This window comes from Ammospiza nelsoni, chromosome 22, assembly GCF_027579445.1.
Source record: "Ammospiza nelsoni isolate bAmmNel1 chromosome 22, bAmmNel1.pri, whole genome shotgun sequence".
Lineage (NCBI taxonomy): Eukaryota > Metazoa > Chordata > Aves > Passeriformes > Passerellidae > Ammospiza > Ammospiza nelsoni.
This window is the reverse complement of record NC_080654.1, coordinates 4,802,977-4,820,603: the sequence shown is the minus strand read 5'-3', so window position 1 is coordinate 4,820,603 and position 17,627 is coordinate 4,802,977. Positions and strand designations below refer to the sequence as shown.

The window sequence follows — 17,627 nt, the reverse complement described above, 5'->3', positions numbered from 1 at the left end:
ATATTAATTGTGGTGCTGTGGGCAGAATCCTCTTTACACAGCTTCCCTAAACCCCCTATGTTCCATTTAGTTATTCAAAACTCCAATTTGCAATCTTGTTTATGCTACAGTGCCACTTTGCATTGTGTATTCACTCAAAGACTGTGAGAGTTACACTTTACATCTATAATTTGAGTGCCCACTCATAGCCACGGAGAAACGCTGTGAATGTCACAATGTCACTTCTGACCTGTGCACACCTGCTAAAGGAGGAATTTGTATGGGAGCACTTAGGCAAAACCTACCACAGAGCTGGATGCAGCTGTTTCAATTTCTGTTTACAGCATGACAGTCTCAGCACAAAAGAAATAAAGAAAGGTGATTTGCCTTCAGCTCGATGCCACAGCAGCAAGAATTCAGTTTATTAACCCAGGGAGAGCAATGCAGCCCCTCCTTCAGCCCAGATGTGAATAGTGGGTGGTGCTGCCTGAGCCATTGTCAGTGGAAGCATAAAGGGAAAAAAGGCTCCTAATTGATCACATTCAATTGCAGAGCTCTCAGCCTCTGGTCTGTGTGACACTGATGAGAACCACATGCACAGGCACTATCAAAACCAGGTTTGATATCACACTGCTTTTTAGTGTGGGAGCCAAGGTCTGGGGGGAACAGTGCAGCTGAAAGCAAGAAGGAAATTTTGCAGGGGTCTTTATCTTTGGTGATGAGGTATTCCTTGCCTCTTACACTGCAAATGGGATCCTTGTAGGATCATGGACAGTGTTTTAGGCAAGACTGTTGCATATCATGAAATACAAGCAAGTCTGAATTTTGTCAGAGCTTTTAGACTCTAAAAGGAGACTTAATCCTTCAGCCCTTGCTTTTTCAGCCTTCAGTCTGCTATTAACTCTGAATATAAAGAAAACATTATTCTTAATTGGTGGGATTAGTTAAGGTCAGTGAAAATTCAGTTAACTATTATCAGTCAAGTTTACTGATACAATTTACAGATTACTGGATTGATTGCTCACATTGGGTTTTCAGAAGAAGAGCCTGTGACCAAGTGTCATTGCTGCTGAGTCAAGCTGTGGTGTGGCAGAGGTGGAGCAGGGAGGGTGAGCAGTGGTACAGCACATGCTGCACAGCCACAGCAGTGTGAAAAGAATCAGCATGAAATATGGGTCAGCCAGATCAACTCCTGACCTCACAATTGCAGTGCAAAGGAAAGCTGTTGAGAAAATAACGTGCAAAGGTGTGGAATGCAAGAGCAGCCTGTGATATAAAACCCCAGGGCAGCATTTGCCCAAGCCCAACCCACTTGTGAGCTCAGCAAAGCTCTTAGTGCCACTCTGTGCTGTCTCACAGGCATGACAGCAGCTGCAGAGCATCACCATCATGGGTTACTTTTAGCAGCTTTCCCCTTTCTCCCCAGTATCTCATAGTCACAGTGCTGTCAGTAACAGTTTTGCCTTTGGGGGCATTAGGTCTGAACAAGAGAGAGACACAAATGTCAAGCAAGGCTTGATTTAGATGTTCTTCTCAACTGATTGTTTAAGAAACTCAAATTAAGAATTCACACAAGCTCAGCTTCTCTGCTGCCCCCAGAGAATTTAAGTCAGAGCTCTTGCAAGATTGTCTATTGTCTTGAAAGGACTTTGGACCAGCCCCAAACCAGCCAGAGCAGGACTCTGTGCAATAATTTCTAAAGTTAATCACAGAGCATGCATGCAAGAAAGGTGAGTGACACAGTCCCACCCAAAGTCCTGTTCTACAGCTACTGCTGTTAGTGGCCTCTGAGTCCAAGGGTTATGCATCACCTTAAACTGCTCTCCAAGGCTGAGAATGATTAAACATGGAAAAGAGAGAACAGCATGCTGATTTGACATAATCATTTCAGCAGCCGCCTGCTCTACAATGCTGTTGAATCTCAGGGATGTTGCTGGTAGTTGCCAAAATTATGACTGCAAGACAGGCAAGGAGTGGAAGCACAAATTAAAACACTTGGGAATCGTTCTGTCTCAGGTCTGTAATAGTCTGCATTCATTTTTGCTTGGAGGTGTTTTATTGAAACTCTTTCTCTTCCCTCCCTCCCTCCCCCAGTAATCACCTTGTTGTAAATCCACAGTGTGTGAAAGTGCTTCAATTTGAAACCCATGCTGCACCAAATTGTTCACATCCATGCCAGTCATTCTCTGCTACATGAAGCCTGGAAAAAACATTGCTTTCATATTTTTTATCAAAAGAACCCGAGGGCTGTTGTTTTCTTGGAATGTTCTGAGTGAGCATATGCACTCCATAAAACCACTTCTGGTGTGTCAGTTCATTTTCTGGAGTGCCAGTGAACCTTGAAGAGTGGTCTGTTAATGATATCTCAAAGCTTTAGTTAGATTTTAGAAAATCAGAGGAGCAGCTCGTTGCTGCTGAGATGGGAAGGATTTCCAAGTGCATTTGTCAGGACACCACATTAATGTGACCCTCTCCACTCCCCAGATCACCTTGCCAGTGAAATTGCAGTGAAATTGCAGGAGGAGGCTTTCCATCAGCATTACAAAGTGCCTTCAGTTTCCCCTCCAATCCAGATAATGATTCTGTTTGCTGATTTCCCACTGGGATTTAAAAGGGAGTTTGTAGAGCCAGGCAACTTCTATATGCCCTTCCTCACTGCTTATTCAGAAAGGCTCTGTGGCTGATATATATAAATTTGTGCTGAGGTGGTGCCTTCACTGCTCTCAGCTCCATAGCCAGGGGCAAAACTCAGAGACACTGGTGTCAGCTGCAGCCTTCAGTTGTCTTCAGACTGAACCCCTAGAGAGGGGAAGGAGGGCAGAACTATGAGGGGGGAGCTTGTGTGCACCTCCAAGGACCAGCAGGAGCAATTGTATTAACCCTGTGGAATTACCCCTATGGAATTGCTATCATAGGGTACAGTGTCCTGAAAATGCCAAGGAAAGCATTTGTGCCTTATTAGCCTCACTTTTATGCTATCAGGAGGGGATCCAGGCTTTTACTCAGTCTGCACAAGGCAAACCAATAGATTTTTTAAAACACCAGATTTTGCATAAAGCAGCTAATTGCTGGGTATTGGTTGCAGTGAGCTGAACTCACTTGGAGCAGTCTTCTAGTCACAAAAATCTCTGTATCCAGTCTCCTGGGTAACCTGCTTCTCCCTGCAGGCCTTCTTTAACTTGCTGCTTATCTTCCTCACCATGTTGTGTTGCTTTATCAAACCTGGGGAAGGGAAGAGACACAGTGGGTTACACAGAGAGGCAATTTACAAGGTACACCAGCACAAAGTAGAAATAAAAAACAAGCAACCCCCAGATCAGACAGGTGTGAGAGACATATAAATGCATAATGTCAGTCATAGCTCTCATTGTTTCATATCCATGAGATAATTCCTAAGTCCCTTGAGCCCATGACAAGCAAGCCCAGGATATAATAAGCAGGGATGAATTAGCTGCCTGATACATTGATGAACAAAATGAAATAAAGTGCTTTTATTGTACAAGGGGAAATGCTTTGCATTAAACAGAGGATACATCAATTCAAATTATGGCTCATGCTGCATAAATGATAATGAGACTGTCTCAGGCTGAGTGAGAATGCTGAAGGGACCAGAGACACCCACATTGTCACTATAGGACACAAAATAAAATGACATGGACAAACAAGGTAAAAAAGAGAGAAGTTTAATTTCTGACTCCAACATTTATAGATTTCCAAAAGTGACAGTGGGTTGGAGGGTGACAGTGTCACCTCTCCAATGACACTGGACAAACCAACAGCCCATCAAATTTCTCCTCCTCCAGAAAAGAATGCAAAACAATGAGTTATTTACATGAAGTGCGTGAGAAAGTTCATTACAATAATATAAACATCAGAAGGCTTAGAAAATCTGAAAATAAACAGGGTGACACCCACATGATGCTGCATCCTAACAGTGCTTATCATTCACCTGGGATAATGGGATTTATCTTGATAACAAACAGCTCTCCTTTGATAGATTCCTGTCTTGGCAGAAGGGCATCCTAGTGCACTTCACACACAGCTCTGAGCCAGCAATATGGCTGTTCAGTCTCTCTGTCTTTCCCCCCATCCCAAGTGTCCTATATCTGTGTTATTTACATTGAAATCCAGTCATTCCTTGACTGTGGTATTATGTGGGTCCCCAGGATGAAGGAGGAATTGAGAATCTGACTCCATGTTCTTAGAAGACTAATTTATTATTTTATGATCTTATATTAAAGAATACTATACTAAAACTATACTAAAAATAAAGAAAGGATATTTACAGAAGGCTACAAAGAATGATAATGAAAACTCTGCTTCCAGAGTCCTGACACAGCTGGACCATGATTGGTCATTAAGTTCAAACAATTCACATGAAACTAATGGAACAACCACCTGTTGGATAAACAATCTCCAAACACATTCCAAAGCAGCAAAACACAGGAGAAGCAATCGGATAATTATTATTTTCATTTTTCTCTGAGGCTTCTCAGCTTCCCAGCAGAAGAATCTTGGGCAAAGGGATTTTTCAGAAAATATGACAGTGACACTTGACATTACTGGAACCACAAGCATTGATCTCATTTGATACCACGACTTCTGTAGATAAAGACAGAACTTCCCTGCAAGACACAATAATGGAGGTGAAGGCACAGCTCATGTGTCATGTGGCAATAGATGAGTTATATTTCAATCTTTCATTTGAAAGTGACATATTCAGAGATTCCTGAGGGAACTTCACAGCCTTTTTGGGTTTTTTTACTGTTGTTCTGAGCTATGCAGCCAGTCAGTTTTATTTTGATGCTTCCTAGCATTTTCTAGGTAATTTCATTTTGGCATTTAATGCTTTGCCTTGGGAAATCTTGAAGTGTGCTGCTGTAAGCAGTCAATAGCACTCAGGGCACGGTCAAGGACAGGCTGGATTGCACTACATTTGTGGCTTGTTTGAGAATGTCTGACAGCAAGTTCAGCACTGCACAATTCTCACTGCTTGAACTGGAAATGAGGCTGAGGGGTGACTCATGCATTTCCACATCCAACTTCTGCAATGAACCTCTGACCCAGCTACTTTCTTAGAGGCCCCATCTTTTCTCTAAGAGGGAATAATGACAAGAAAGGAACTAACCTTGTAAGACATTGCAGCCTTACACTGCAGACAGCACGCATTAGGCAAGGATGGGAGGGTTTGAGAAATGTCATCCTGACCTCTGGGTTCTGCTGTTTCATTTGCTAGACCTGCAGAGAAGGCTGCTGGTATGAACTGGACAGGAAATGGTTATAGCTGAACTGTGTGGGGTTGAATTGGTCACTTATCAACTTCCCTAGCTCTGAAATGAAAACAGGTCTCTTTCGGAATAAGAAATGAAGAACTTGTTATTTGTACCAGGTTTTTAGGCAAAGGGTTCAGTCATCTTGTTCTAGGGAAAAATCCAGGGCCAAAGGAAGCAACTAAGTACCTGCCAGCCATGTTAGCTACCTGGTTCAACCCCTGAGACTGACCTTAACTGGACTTAGCTGTTGAGTGACATAGCTGAGCACAGTTAGCACCTTAAAATAACCTTTTTATTGGTGTCTATCAACAGTTTCTTTGTCACTCCTTACACTTTGGCCACACCACTGACATATGCACAAAAATTCTCTTCCTGCAGAAAGCTGTTAAGTCCTTTGCACACATTAGCTTACCCAGACACTGATTACAATCAAAGTATAATGTCCAACCTTGTCTCACTGCATTGCATGTGCAAACAGATGGAAGAGTTTGGCTGGGTTTTTGGAGCCAACAAACTGATCTGTGCACACTTTGGCTGGGTGTTTGCAGCCAAGAAACTGATATATGCATATTTTTAACTTAATGGTGGCTTTTGAAACAAAATCACAGGATTGTTAGGGTTGGAAGGGGCCTCTGGAGATCATCTAGTCCAGGTCCCTGCCACTGGGTCATCTGGAGCAGGTGACACAGGAACGTGTCCAGCTGTGTTTCAGTTGTGTTTGGAATGTCTCCAGAGAGACTCCATGCCCTTCTAGGGCAGCCTGTCCCAGTGCTCGGCCACCCTCAACGTAAAGAAGTTCTTTCTCATGTTTAGCTGGAACTTCTGGTGTTTTAGTTTATGCCCACCATCCTGTGACTGGGTACCACAGAGAAGAGTCTGGCACTATCCTCATGGCACCCACCTTCGAGGCATTAATGAGATTAGAAGCTGTGAGGTTCACATCAGTCAGGCAGAGCAGCCGGGCTGCCTCCTCTGCTGGAGCACCTCTAACCAGCTGCAACTCAGCGAACCCCAGCAAGGGTCCCCTGTGTAGCCACATTTCTCTTCACAGAGAAAAGCAAGGCACAATTCTTCCCAAGAAAATTTCTGGGTTCCACATTCTCTGAACCTCAGAGAAAGGAAAAACAATTCTTATCATTTGCTGTGCCTGTGCTTGTGCCAAAGTAGAACGCAATATGGAGCTTGTTTACCCAAAGTGCCGGTGTTCTGTTTCCTTGGCCTGTCAGGGGGTGTGTGTGTCGGGACTGTCGGCTGACAGTCACGAGATTGAGTGCAGTGGAGTGCTTGGCAGATTCAGTTTAGATGTAATGTAATACAGTATAAAATAATATAGTATAATAAAGTAATTAATTAGCCTTCTGATAAGATGGAGTCAGATGCATCATTCTCCCCTCATGGGGGGTTCCATACAAATTCCATACCCCGGTGCGCCCCAGAGCCGCCGCGCACCGCCCGCCGTGTCCGGGCCGGGGCCGGGCGGGGCCGGGGGCGGTGTCCCGGCTCCTCCCGCCCTTCTCCGTCCCCGAGCCCGGCCCTGCCGGCGGTCCCGGGGCTGCTGCCATGGAGCTACCGGCCGTCAGCCTCAAGGTAGGGGCTTCCCCTGCCCCGGGGCTCGGGAGCGGGGCCGGGGGAGCGGGAGGGCGGCTGGGGGCGGCTGCGGCGGGCTGAGCCCCCCGGGCGCTCGATCGGATCGGATCGGCCCTCCCTGTACCCTGCTCCTCTCGCATGTTCTCCGGCCGAGTGCCTGCTCCAGATCCTGGCTGAGGCCCTGCTGGAGCTGTAGAGCCCTCCGAAGGGGAAAAACCGAGCCCTCTGAGGAGGAAAACCAGAGCCCTCTGAGGAGGAAAACCGGAGCCCTCTGAGGGGGAAAAACCGGAGCCCTCCGAGGAGGAAAACCAGAGCCCTGCGAGGGGGAAAACGGAGCCCTCTGAGGAGGAAAACCAGAGCCCTCTGAGGGGGAAAACCGGAGCCCTCTGAGGGGGAAGAACTGAAGTTTCTGCTTTTTTTTATCACGTGGGCAAAGGCTGCAGAAGTTCTGAAGGCCATGAATCTGAGTCAGGGGGAGGTTTAGGTTGGCTGTCAGGAAAATGTTTTCTCCACAGGGTGATCAGACAGCATCGAGCCTGTCTGAGTTCAAGGAGCATTTAGACAATGCTGTCAAGCAGAGGCTGGAATTCTTGGGGTGTCCTGTGCAGGGCCTGGAGTTGGTAACCCTGATGGGTCCCTTCCAACTCAGTGTATTCTATGATTCTTGATTAAACCTACCAGGTGATGACTCCAAAGTTTGCCCCTACTTCAGGGATATTGCTGAAGTCATTAACTAGTGTCCATGGAGGTTTCTGGATCAGCTGACTAGAGCTAAGCCAAGATAAACACTGCACAAGATCCTGAGGAGACAAAGCTTTTGCTTGTCAGGCAAAGTGTCTTAGAAAAATAAGCCCACTTACTTGAGGCTTATCATCTCATACATAACTGCAATTGCTTCTCTGCTGGGTAGGGCAGGCTCCACCTCTGGGCACTTTGGAAATTTCGGTGAATATCTGATAGCCACAGAAAGGAAATATAAGAGACCTAAACAGTAACATAGCATTTTTCACTTTTGGAAGAAGCACTTCTTGCTTCTGGCCAGTGGATGTTAAAATCACACTGTTAGCTTTTGATGTTGTTTGATTCAGATGTCTTCTGTGCTACCAGACATGTGACATTTTCCTCTATTTTTTTTTGTCTTTCACATTTTCAGAGCCCTGAGATTTCTAGGTGTTTGTGTCCTTTCCCAGCTTCACTGCTTTGTGATTTTATTTAATACAGCTTGGTTTGGATGCTTTCTTTGGTTAAAGGTTTCCCTAGTGACTGAAAGCATCACAGATCACATCAGGGCTTTTTTTGCTGATTTGTTAAGCTGTGAGCAGTGGCCTTGGACCAGGCTGCCTATGGGTTGGATGGGAGAATAGTATTATCTCAGCTTTATTATTAATTCAGCTTTGTACAGGACAGCTTTCATGTGGCTGTATTAAAGAAAAGATTGGTGTTCATATAATGATGAATACCCCTCTTACTAGTTCACCAAGAAAAGCAACTTCCCTCATTAGAGGCAAGTAAGCAAATGGATTTTTCAAGGCCCAGCTTGTGGATGGATTATATTACATTCTGGAAACTAGCTGATACTTTGCTCTGACAAGTTTGGACTGCTGTGTGATTCCCAGGGCACTAGGAAGATTAAAAGATCTTGCTTTGTTTTTTAACTTGATTTGATTATTTTTTCCCATGCTAAAACAACAGTGAAAACTAAAGACATTTAATTTAAAAGTTTGCCAACACGAAATACGTGTTCTGCCATGGGAAATGGAGATAGGTGAGCTGAAAACCACAGACTTTTCAATGAATGAGTCACAAAGACTACAAAACTAAAATGTTGCCTTTCTTCCTTGTTTCAGACAACCATTCCCCAATCTCTTGCTAGATAAGTGTGAGCTTGTCCTGGGCAAACTGTTTTCAGCATTAAGAAATTCCTTGTTGTCAAGTCTGCCACTTCTGCTCTGAGCTGCAAAGACAGGAATTGGGAGTTAATAGTTGTACCTACACTTTATTCTGTTCCTGAGTTAGGGCCTGACTCCCTGTAAAATACCACAAAAGTGGGGAAGATTCTTACTCAGAAGGGGCCTGGAAATATCACACACTGCTACTATTCATTGGCATGATCTGCTTACTGGTTCTGTGAGACTGTAAAGATGAGCCTTGTGATAGAAGTGGTTCCAAGAAAGCTGCATGACTGAGCTGTGTTTGTGCCAGAATGTAGCAGTACCTTAGCCTTGGGGTAGCTCTGAGCTCCTTGCAGAGCTGTAAAATTAAGGTGGCAGGCTTTGCCCTGCAGTGGGTGGGGAATGCTCATTGAACAGGTTCTATGGCTCAGTTCTAACAGCCATGCCCGGCAAAACACGGGGGAAGCAGCACAGCCATGCTTTGCCATGACAGCTTGACACCAGTGATTATTGAAATAATCATGCAGAGCCTCGAAATGCAACGTTTGACTTTGATCAAGCCTGGACAATGCCCTACCATTCATGTGCCTGGAAACATACATTTTGTGCTTAGGCATTTTTAAATGCTCAGTCACAGAAGCAAGGAATAATAGAGATGTCTGCAAGGCATGTGATTAAACCTCCTACTCAAAGCAAGGCAAACTGCAAAGTTAGATCAAATAGCTCAAGTCAAAAATCAGCTGAGTTTTAAAATAAGAACAGAGCCATGTCAGCCCCATTGGACAGCCTGTCCCACTGCTTAAGCACTCTCATTATTATCACTCTGTTGTAATAATGAGGAGCATCCTCACAGGTGGCCACTCAGATACTTATTTTGGTTTTGTGTGTTCTCTGGTGAATGTCACTCACAGAGTAGGTGAGCTCACTGGAAAATAGAAATTTAGATACAACAAGAAAATAATTGTAATTTAGAACTGTTTCATATTTAACTTGGTCAAAATGCAATCTTGTGCTGAAGCATGTTTAAAGGAGTTCCTGTTCCAAAGAGTTTCCCATCTAATGAGACCCTGGCAGACCTAGGCTCTTTTTATGCTTGGCAATTAGTTCCATCTCATGCTGGGATTTGCAGAGGAGGTGGGAATTCTCCTGAGTTCTCCCCAGTTTCCAATGGGGTGCTTTTAATTACACAGCCATCCCTTTTCCCAGAAGAGATGGAGACAAAGGACCCACCTTTCTTATTTTCTGCTCTCACCACTAGTTCATCAATAACTTTGGAGTTATTTTCTCAAAAGAAGAAATGTATGTCTGTCTTAGCTACAGACTTAAGTCCTTGGATAGATGGAAACATTTTAAATTCTTCTGCTGTTTTATCAGGAGACTGCCTGCAAATTAACTAATCTCAAATAGTAATTTGTAGTTTTTCATTAACACTATATTTTCTATGTTAAAGCATACCAACACCACCAGCCAATTCCATACTGTGCTGAAGAACTGTCAGGTAAATTGGACTAATAACTAAAAAGGGAATATCTTGGTTTTATTTCAGCAGTCATTCACAGTATCAGCCCTTTATGCTGATGATTAAACATACTTCATAATTTAGTAACTGCAGTATTGATCTAGACAGCTTTAAAAAAACCCACCCTGCCTAATCATGTTAACTGGTGAGCTTTGAGGGGTCTTGAGGGTATGTAACATGCAATTAAATACTACCTAATTAAGAATTTTCCTGATGTTGTGATAGTCTCTTGAGTAAATGCTATTTGCATGTCTCCATTCTCATACCCAGGAATATCTTGTATTTTACTGATTAGCAGTTTTTCCAGTGTGTCTGTGGTACAATTTGGGAGAAGGGGAAGCACAAGGGGTGCTGAAGCATTTTGTAAGCTTTCATGAACAAGTAAAGAAATTAATCAGTAAAAATCTGTCTAAGCAGTGTTGGAAGTTACAGCAAAGTCTGTGAGTGCTCAGCAGCTGTGATGGGGCAGTGCAGTGAAGGAAGAGCAGGAAATCATTTGCATTGTGGTGTCCTGGCAGAGCAGTGTGAGCCCAGCAGCTGGGCCACCCCTGTGCTGTCCTGACTGTGCTGCACTTATGTCACAGCTTCACAGCTTCACTCTCTTCTCCAGCAACTAGTTTTGTTTTCAGTTAGAGCACAGAGAGATGTTAGATCTTAAATTTTTGTTGTTTCGCAATGCTCCTATCTGCATACAGCTTTCCTATGTCCACTGAGTAACTTAGGCTTTTGTTGTGTACTCATTTCCCAATTTTCTTTTTTTTTCCTTTGGTGGCAGGGAGTGTGCTTGAGAGGGGTTTTGGTAATGTGGGTTTGGTTTTTTTAATACCAAGGGCAGCAGAAATGCCAATTTGAAGCCTTTCTCTCAGCTAAGAAAAAATGAAAGTGCACCTGTATCCCATGGATCCTCTGATATGTCCAGGCTTCAGCCTCTCTTTGGTGAGGCTGTTAATAGAGCCTGTCTTCCAAATTCCTGCTTTCACAAATGTTTAGAGAGCAAATATGAGTGATCTCCCTTTGCTGGAGTGACCAGCAGGCTGTAGATGGAGAAAAAGCCTGAAGTGATATATTTTTGTTCCTATTTTTTCTCTGAATAAACATGTAGGGTATGTTTCCTTGGTTACAAAAATGGCAAGTGGTGGTGAAGAGAATCCTTGTAGCACTTATTACAGTATGATCCCTTTTTTCTTGGATTTGTTCCATTACATACAAGGACCAGGATCATTAAGGACACCTGCAAAGTACAGAATTTGTGACAGCATTACCTTACTGCTGCTCAGGGCACTGTTGGCAGTGGGACCTTGTGGCTTCAGTGGGAGAGAAAAGCTGTGTGCTCTGGCAGGATCAGGTTCCCAGAGTGCTGGAAGAAGCCTTCAGGTCTGTTTATACTGCAGTGAGATTGAACAGACTGGAAGGAGGTAAAAGAAGGATTTGCTGAGGACTGGAGGGAAATTCTTGGAGCTGCAGGCATGGCTGTCTATGGGTCTTTTGGTGATGGGATGCCAGACTGGTCATGTATAAACTGTGCTAGCACAGTGTTAATCAGATTGCCTGGCTTTCTGTGCAAACCCTTCTGGAGTTCCAAAATTAATAACCCATTTGGAAAAGGCTAAGTGGTCCCTGAATCAGATGTTGACAGAGATGACAAGAAGAGTGAATGACTGCACTGTAGCACCACAGGACATACTCAGCAACAGATGTGCAGAAAAATAGCTTTGTCTTCACTGTCCCAATTGCTTCACCATCTTTCTGCACTGGTTCATGGGTCCAAGCCACTCTTGCACCCATCCCTTGGGAACAAGATGGTGCCATTTCATGTTGATCCTCCCAGATTTCTCCCAACATGCTAACCTGTCTTCCTGTTTGTTGTTCTTTTTTCATAGGCTATCATTCTGGTACATTGGCTGCTCACAGTGTGGTGAGTGATTAGTGTCTGGCCTGGGGGAGAAGAGGGTATTCCTTCCAACCGGGAATGGCATATTCCCTGGGAATCAGCAATCCCTGTTTGCAAGAAAATCCTAAATCTGAGTGAGGTGTTTGTATGGGAACAGGGAAGAATCCAAACTGTTGCAGGCTTATTGTGAATGTGAGCTGGATTTTTTTGTCTCATTTGGCAGGGGATGCATGAATTACATGTTGCCTGTCTCCTATGCCTGGGGAAATTTCAGTGTCCTTGCAGTGGGGATCTGGGCCATTGTGCAGCGAGATTCCCTTGATGCCATAACGATGGTGAGTGTAAAAGTGCTGCTGGAAGAGGGTGGAGGGCAGAGTCCTTGAGCTGGTGATGATTTTCAGCTGTTCCCAATACAGAAGCTCCCTGTTTGGGTGGGTTTGTTTTTTTTTTTTTTTAAGAGTTCATAAATCTATGAACTCTGTAAACCATGATGAGAAGCATTCACTGTCAATTATTTTTCTTTTCAGAGATGAGACATACTTGATTCTTCCTTTTTTTTCATAACCTGCTGTTGTGACTTGTAATGCTAGATGAGGACTCACAGTGTTTAATATGCTTCAGTTGGAGGGGCTCTGTAAAACCCTTTTCTGAGCATTGAATAGATTGGCATACAAAAATAAACAATTCTAGAGAGAAGATATTGTATCATGATATATAAGATATATATATAATCATATATCTCATGATTATATAACAATATCAATTCTAGAGAGAAGATATTGTATCATAATATATTATGAGAAGATATCTGAGAGGAGAAGGCATGAAATACAAGATCATTCACCTAGGAGTATGTGTCTGCCTGGGGCAGTACCAAGAGTGCTGTGTGACACTGGGGTGAAGGATGATTGTGCAACACAGATCTTGCAGGAAGCAGATACTGGCTGTTACTGTCGGTGGTTAAACCCTTGCTCTGTTCGTGTCCCATTCTCTGTCCTTGTTTCCAGTTCTTGACTGGCCTGCTGCTCACAGTCCTCACAGACATCATTCACATCTCTATCTTCTACCCTTCCCACGACTACCTCAGTGATGCCAAGCGGTTCAGTGTGGGCATGGCCATCTTCAGCCTCCTCCTCAAACCCCTGTCCTGCTACCTGGTGTATCGGATGTATCGGGAGCGTGGAGGAGAGTACACCTTGAACATAGGTAGGAGCTGCTTCTGCTTCCATGTCAGTGTGGGCCCCCTCCTCAGGGCTGCCTGGCCCTCTCAGCCTGAGCTCTGTGCAACTGGATTCTGCCCTCACTCCAGGCAGACAGTGCTTGCTCTGTCTTGCTCATGTTTGTCATCCCATTTTGTCCTTCTGGTGTGTCTTTGGACTTAAATTTATGTTCTTCCTCTCTTCCCTTGCAGAACTGAAGATTTTGACATTTTGCCCACAATGGTGTTGAGAGTCTTTTCCTCTCTTCCTCCTCCTGCATTTGTGTGTTTGTTGGAAACTCTTGGGTGTCCTTTCTTTGTCAACCCTTTTTTTTTCCTTCTGGGGGAAAGCAGAGGTAGTATTTCTTCTGGCTGGATTATGAACAAGAGGGAAATAAAGCTGGATTTCTAACTCCATGTGGGCCTCACATGTCCTATTTACCTTGATTGCTTTGGACTTTGTTCCTCACATGGAAAATGGCACTAATGTGCACACATTTACCTGATGTGGGTTAGCTTGGAGACATTTAATTTTTCCCCTGGTTGTATTTGAAAATGATAATGTGGAAGATTTGTCAGAGAGGATGGGCTATGGTTAAATGTTCTGAGTCTTGGTCAGCTTTGCCAAGCATTCCTGGTAGTAATTCATGCCTGGGCAGCTGCCAGGGATTGATTGTTTGCCAGGGATTGTTGTTTGAATTCATGCTGGCAAAACCTGCAGCCTGTCACAGTTCTGTTTGTCATCCTGAGAAGTTTGTGCCAGACAAAAGGTGGTGTACCTGCATTACAGTGTCTGGAAGCTTTGGTGGTAGCAAAGATCACACCCCTGTGAAAAGAGGGGGAAACCTGCAGGGGAGGAGAAGCCATGGAAAGAAACCATGAGTGATATTTGCACTTCTCTGCTAGTGGAGTGTGGATGTCATCTCTGCCAGCTACCTGTGAAAATGTAGATGGATATGTCTTATGTCTCCTGGGTCAGGAGGCATGTGAGTCACCTGCAGTGCCTTTTTTGTGTCAGTTTTTATTAGCTGCTCACTGTGCTTGTCATAGGGATTCAATATGTGTATACAAAGTATTGGAATCGTTGAGGAGTTCATCTCTGCTTGGGATTTGGCAGCACTTTTCAACCACACTATGCCAAACTGAGTCTCCTCTCAGGCACAGGTGGGAATTAAGACACTTTGTAGTTTCATATCCTCTCCTGAACTGTCTTTCTTACAAGATTTTCAGTACTGTGTGTTGCTTTGTGGTGAATGTGCTTAACAAATTTCCTCTTATTTTCCTGCTATCTGGCATTTTCTTTTGAACCCACCAGTGTTGAAATTTTCCTGGCCATTTCTGTCCTGTTTTCCTTCTACATTACGTCCCTTTTTGTTGCCTGGAAGCATCCTTGCTGCTTAGAACAAACCTCTCATAGTCCGGTGGCTGTCTGTGATTCAGGTTGCCTTCTCCCCATGGCAAATGCCCATAGATTAAGATCTGTCCATGGATATTCTCTGCCTCCTCTTTCCCTGCTCATCCCCTGGACAGTAACATGAATTTTGCACAGGTAAATTGTTCATGGTGGAGTTAGAAGCACTGTTGGACTCAAATTTGAGGTAATTTGACCACAATTGAGCATAGCTGCATTGTTGGGAAGAGTGGTTCAGGGATGTAGCATTCCTTTAAATCTGTGCTGTCAGCTAGCCACAGCTCCAGCAGCTTCTGGCTCTATTCATTTTTCCCTGAGGTCTCATACACTTAATCTTGCTGAAATGCACTGTTACAGGAACCTGTTGTGCTGCTATGGGGTGTTGTGGGTTTTGCTTTCCACACATCCATGTGGCTGCTAAGAGAGCTGTTCTCAAGGAAAGAACAGGCATGTTGGAAGGATGACTTTTCTTACCTCCTGTTCAGTGAGGATCACAGACCACAGGTGCTGGGGGAGCTGGTAAAATGTGTGCTCCTGAGCTGTTTGTTTCTCCTAGAGCATTCAGTTCTTGTGCTTTTGCCTTTGTGCCAAGCTTGTTCTCTTCCATCTCTTTCAGGTGTCAGCAGTGCAGGCCGGGACAGCAGCAGCTACGAGCCCATTGATCAGCCAGAGGCTCCTCCACAGTGGCCTTCCTCAAGCAAGGCAGCCCAGCCACCCTACTGAGCACCCTGCAGCCAGCACTGACACTGCCCTTGCCCAGCCAGGCCTTCCTCTTCCCACTGAGCAGCACCTGCTACTGGGAAAATAAGAGAAGAGCTGATATTTCTTTTGCCTGCCTAAAGGTTGGGTGGTGCAGTAAGTCCAGAAGATCTTGGAGGTGTCATGTTAAGCACTGTGTAATCCCAATACTCTCTTCCCTCCCCCTAAATCCTCTGTACATGTGATGGATGCACCTCCTACAGTCTTCCACTGTGCTTCCTCTTCTTTATAAGAGAACCACTCAAAGCACTCCTGGACAAGCAATCTTTAAAAGGCTCATGGACTGCCCTAAAGCAACACAGTTTAGCCTGATTTTATGCAATATATTTCCAGGAAACACCTGGGAGTTCCCAAGAGCTGTTTTTGATGGCATTATTTAACTTCTTGTGCTCCCAGGATCTGGTATTGGGTTTTATTAACTGATGCTTTTATGCAAGTTGAATGTCCTTCAGGATACTTAAAGTGACTGTTGAATGTAGATTACAGATCCTTTGTGCCTTGAATTGTCCTTTTGCCTTCAGCTGATTGTCTTAACAGAAGTTGAAATGTTACATTTTTCTAAGAAAACTATAAAATGAACGCAGTTTTCCTGTGTTAGAAAAAGTTACACTGGTCACTTATGTCTCATTTGAAAATGTAGCTTTTCCTGAGGGCTTGGGACTGTAGCCAGGCAATCTGGGAGGGTCATTATAGGGGAAGGTCTACAGGGCTCTGATGGCTTTTAGCCTAAGCTTTACTCTAAGAAGTAAAAAATTCTGCATATAATTTTGTGGGTGGGAAGATGAGCAAGTAAAATGATTGAGGAAAGATGGACTTACACTGTAGATGATCTGTCCTGCTGTGGCTTTCAGGTAAGATTCTAAAAAAAGAAAACCAAACAAACAAAACCCCAGAAGCACTCAAACAACCACATTTCAACAGGATTCATTTACAGAAGAAAATTAGTATGTTTGTCAGAATTCTAGTGTTAGGAAGATAGGTATTTTTCTGAAGAAGTTCATTGTCAAATTTTATATCTGTTATATTACAACTGCATTTCTCCTGACAAGACCTTCTCCTTTGTTGATGCTTCAGTAAACGAGACCCCTGCTGACTTTGCTGTAAGCTCCAGAAACGTGCCATTTTGTATTTTTAAAACCAAGCAGTTTTCACCCAATTTCCTTCACTTCAAACATAAGCAGATGCTTCTGCTCCTCTGCTGCACAAGCACTACATTGATCTCTTGGTGTACCTGAACCAAGCACATGGTAAATGCCATAAAAGTGTTGTACATTCTTTTTTCAGACTTTACATATAATAGGGGACAAGACTAGGAATTGGTCTGTTCTTGTGATTAGATGGCAAAGAAGGAAAGAGTAGGCAGAAATTGTTGCGGCTTGTGGAGTTCCAGAGCCTTTATGTGAATGGGTTTTTTCATCTCTTTAGAACTGTACAATGACAGCACTGAATAAGACATTTAAATGCCTTTTTTACCTAGATCCATGGACCAAAGGCAAAATCACTGCTTTTAATACTGTGGGGTTTGGGTGTTGGCACAATCAGTTATATCTAGGGAGGCCTTCCCAGATGTTATACATTGGAAATTCCCATCTAGCTGACCTGCCATGCATTTTTCTGTGGGAAATTTGGTACATTTGGGAGCTCCAAGAAGCAGAGCAAGGCACGAGTAACACTGATCTTACAGTGCCTCGAGGATACCTGTTTTGGGCAGTAAATCAGAGGTGATGATAAAAACAAACCCCTCACGAGTAACACTGATCTTACAGTGCCTCAAGGATACCTATTTTGGGCAGTAAATCAGAGGTGATGATAAAAACAGACCCCTCTCCTGGCTGAGGAGGAAGAGAGTGTTTGTATCTGGTTCAGGAGGGCGTGAGGGGATTCACGGGACTGCTGTGCCAGAGCATGGCCTTGCTGCCTCTCAGGGGGTCTCAGTGAGATCTCCTCACCCACACAGCTGCGATGCTCCATTCAGCTGGTTTCGCTTTGTTGTTTTAAACCCTCAGGTCCTGCTGTGCCCGGCATTTTGGCGGTGAGCAGGCAGCTCCCATCATTAAGCCTAGCCCGCCAAAGGCAGGTGCCTCCCTCAGCGCTGGCGGGTTCGGGTGGGGAAGGAGG

The 17,627-nt window shown here is 44.2% G+C and overlaps 1 protein-coding gene across 1 annotated transcript; it reads left to right on the top strand.

Moving 5' to 3' along the window:
- The first annotated feature begins 6,720 nt into the window (after positions 1-6,720).
- Positions 6,721-16,116, top strand: AGTRAP (angiotensin II receptor associated protein). Its single transcript, XM_059487673.1, has 5 exons — positions 6,721-6,839; positions 12,131-12,165; positions 12,365-12,476; positions 13,149-13,347; positions 15,367-16,116. The coding sequence occupies exons 1-5, from the start codon at positions 6,813-6,815 to the stop codon at positions 15,471-15,473; spliced, it is 480 nt and encodes a 159-aa protein (XP_059343656.1). The 5' UTR covers positions 6,721-6,812; the 3' UTR covers positions 15,474-16,116.
- Positions 16,117-17,627: the final 1,511 nt, after the last annotated feature.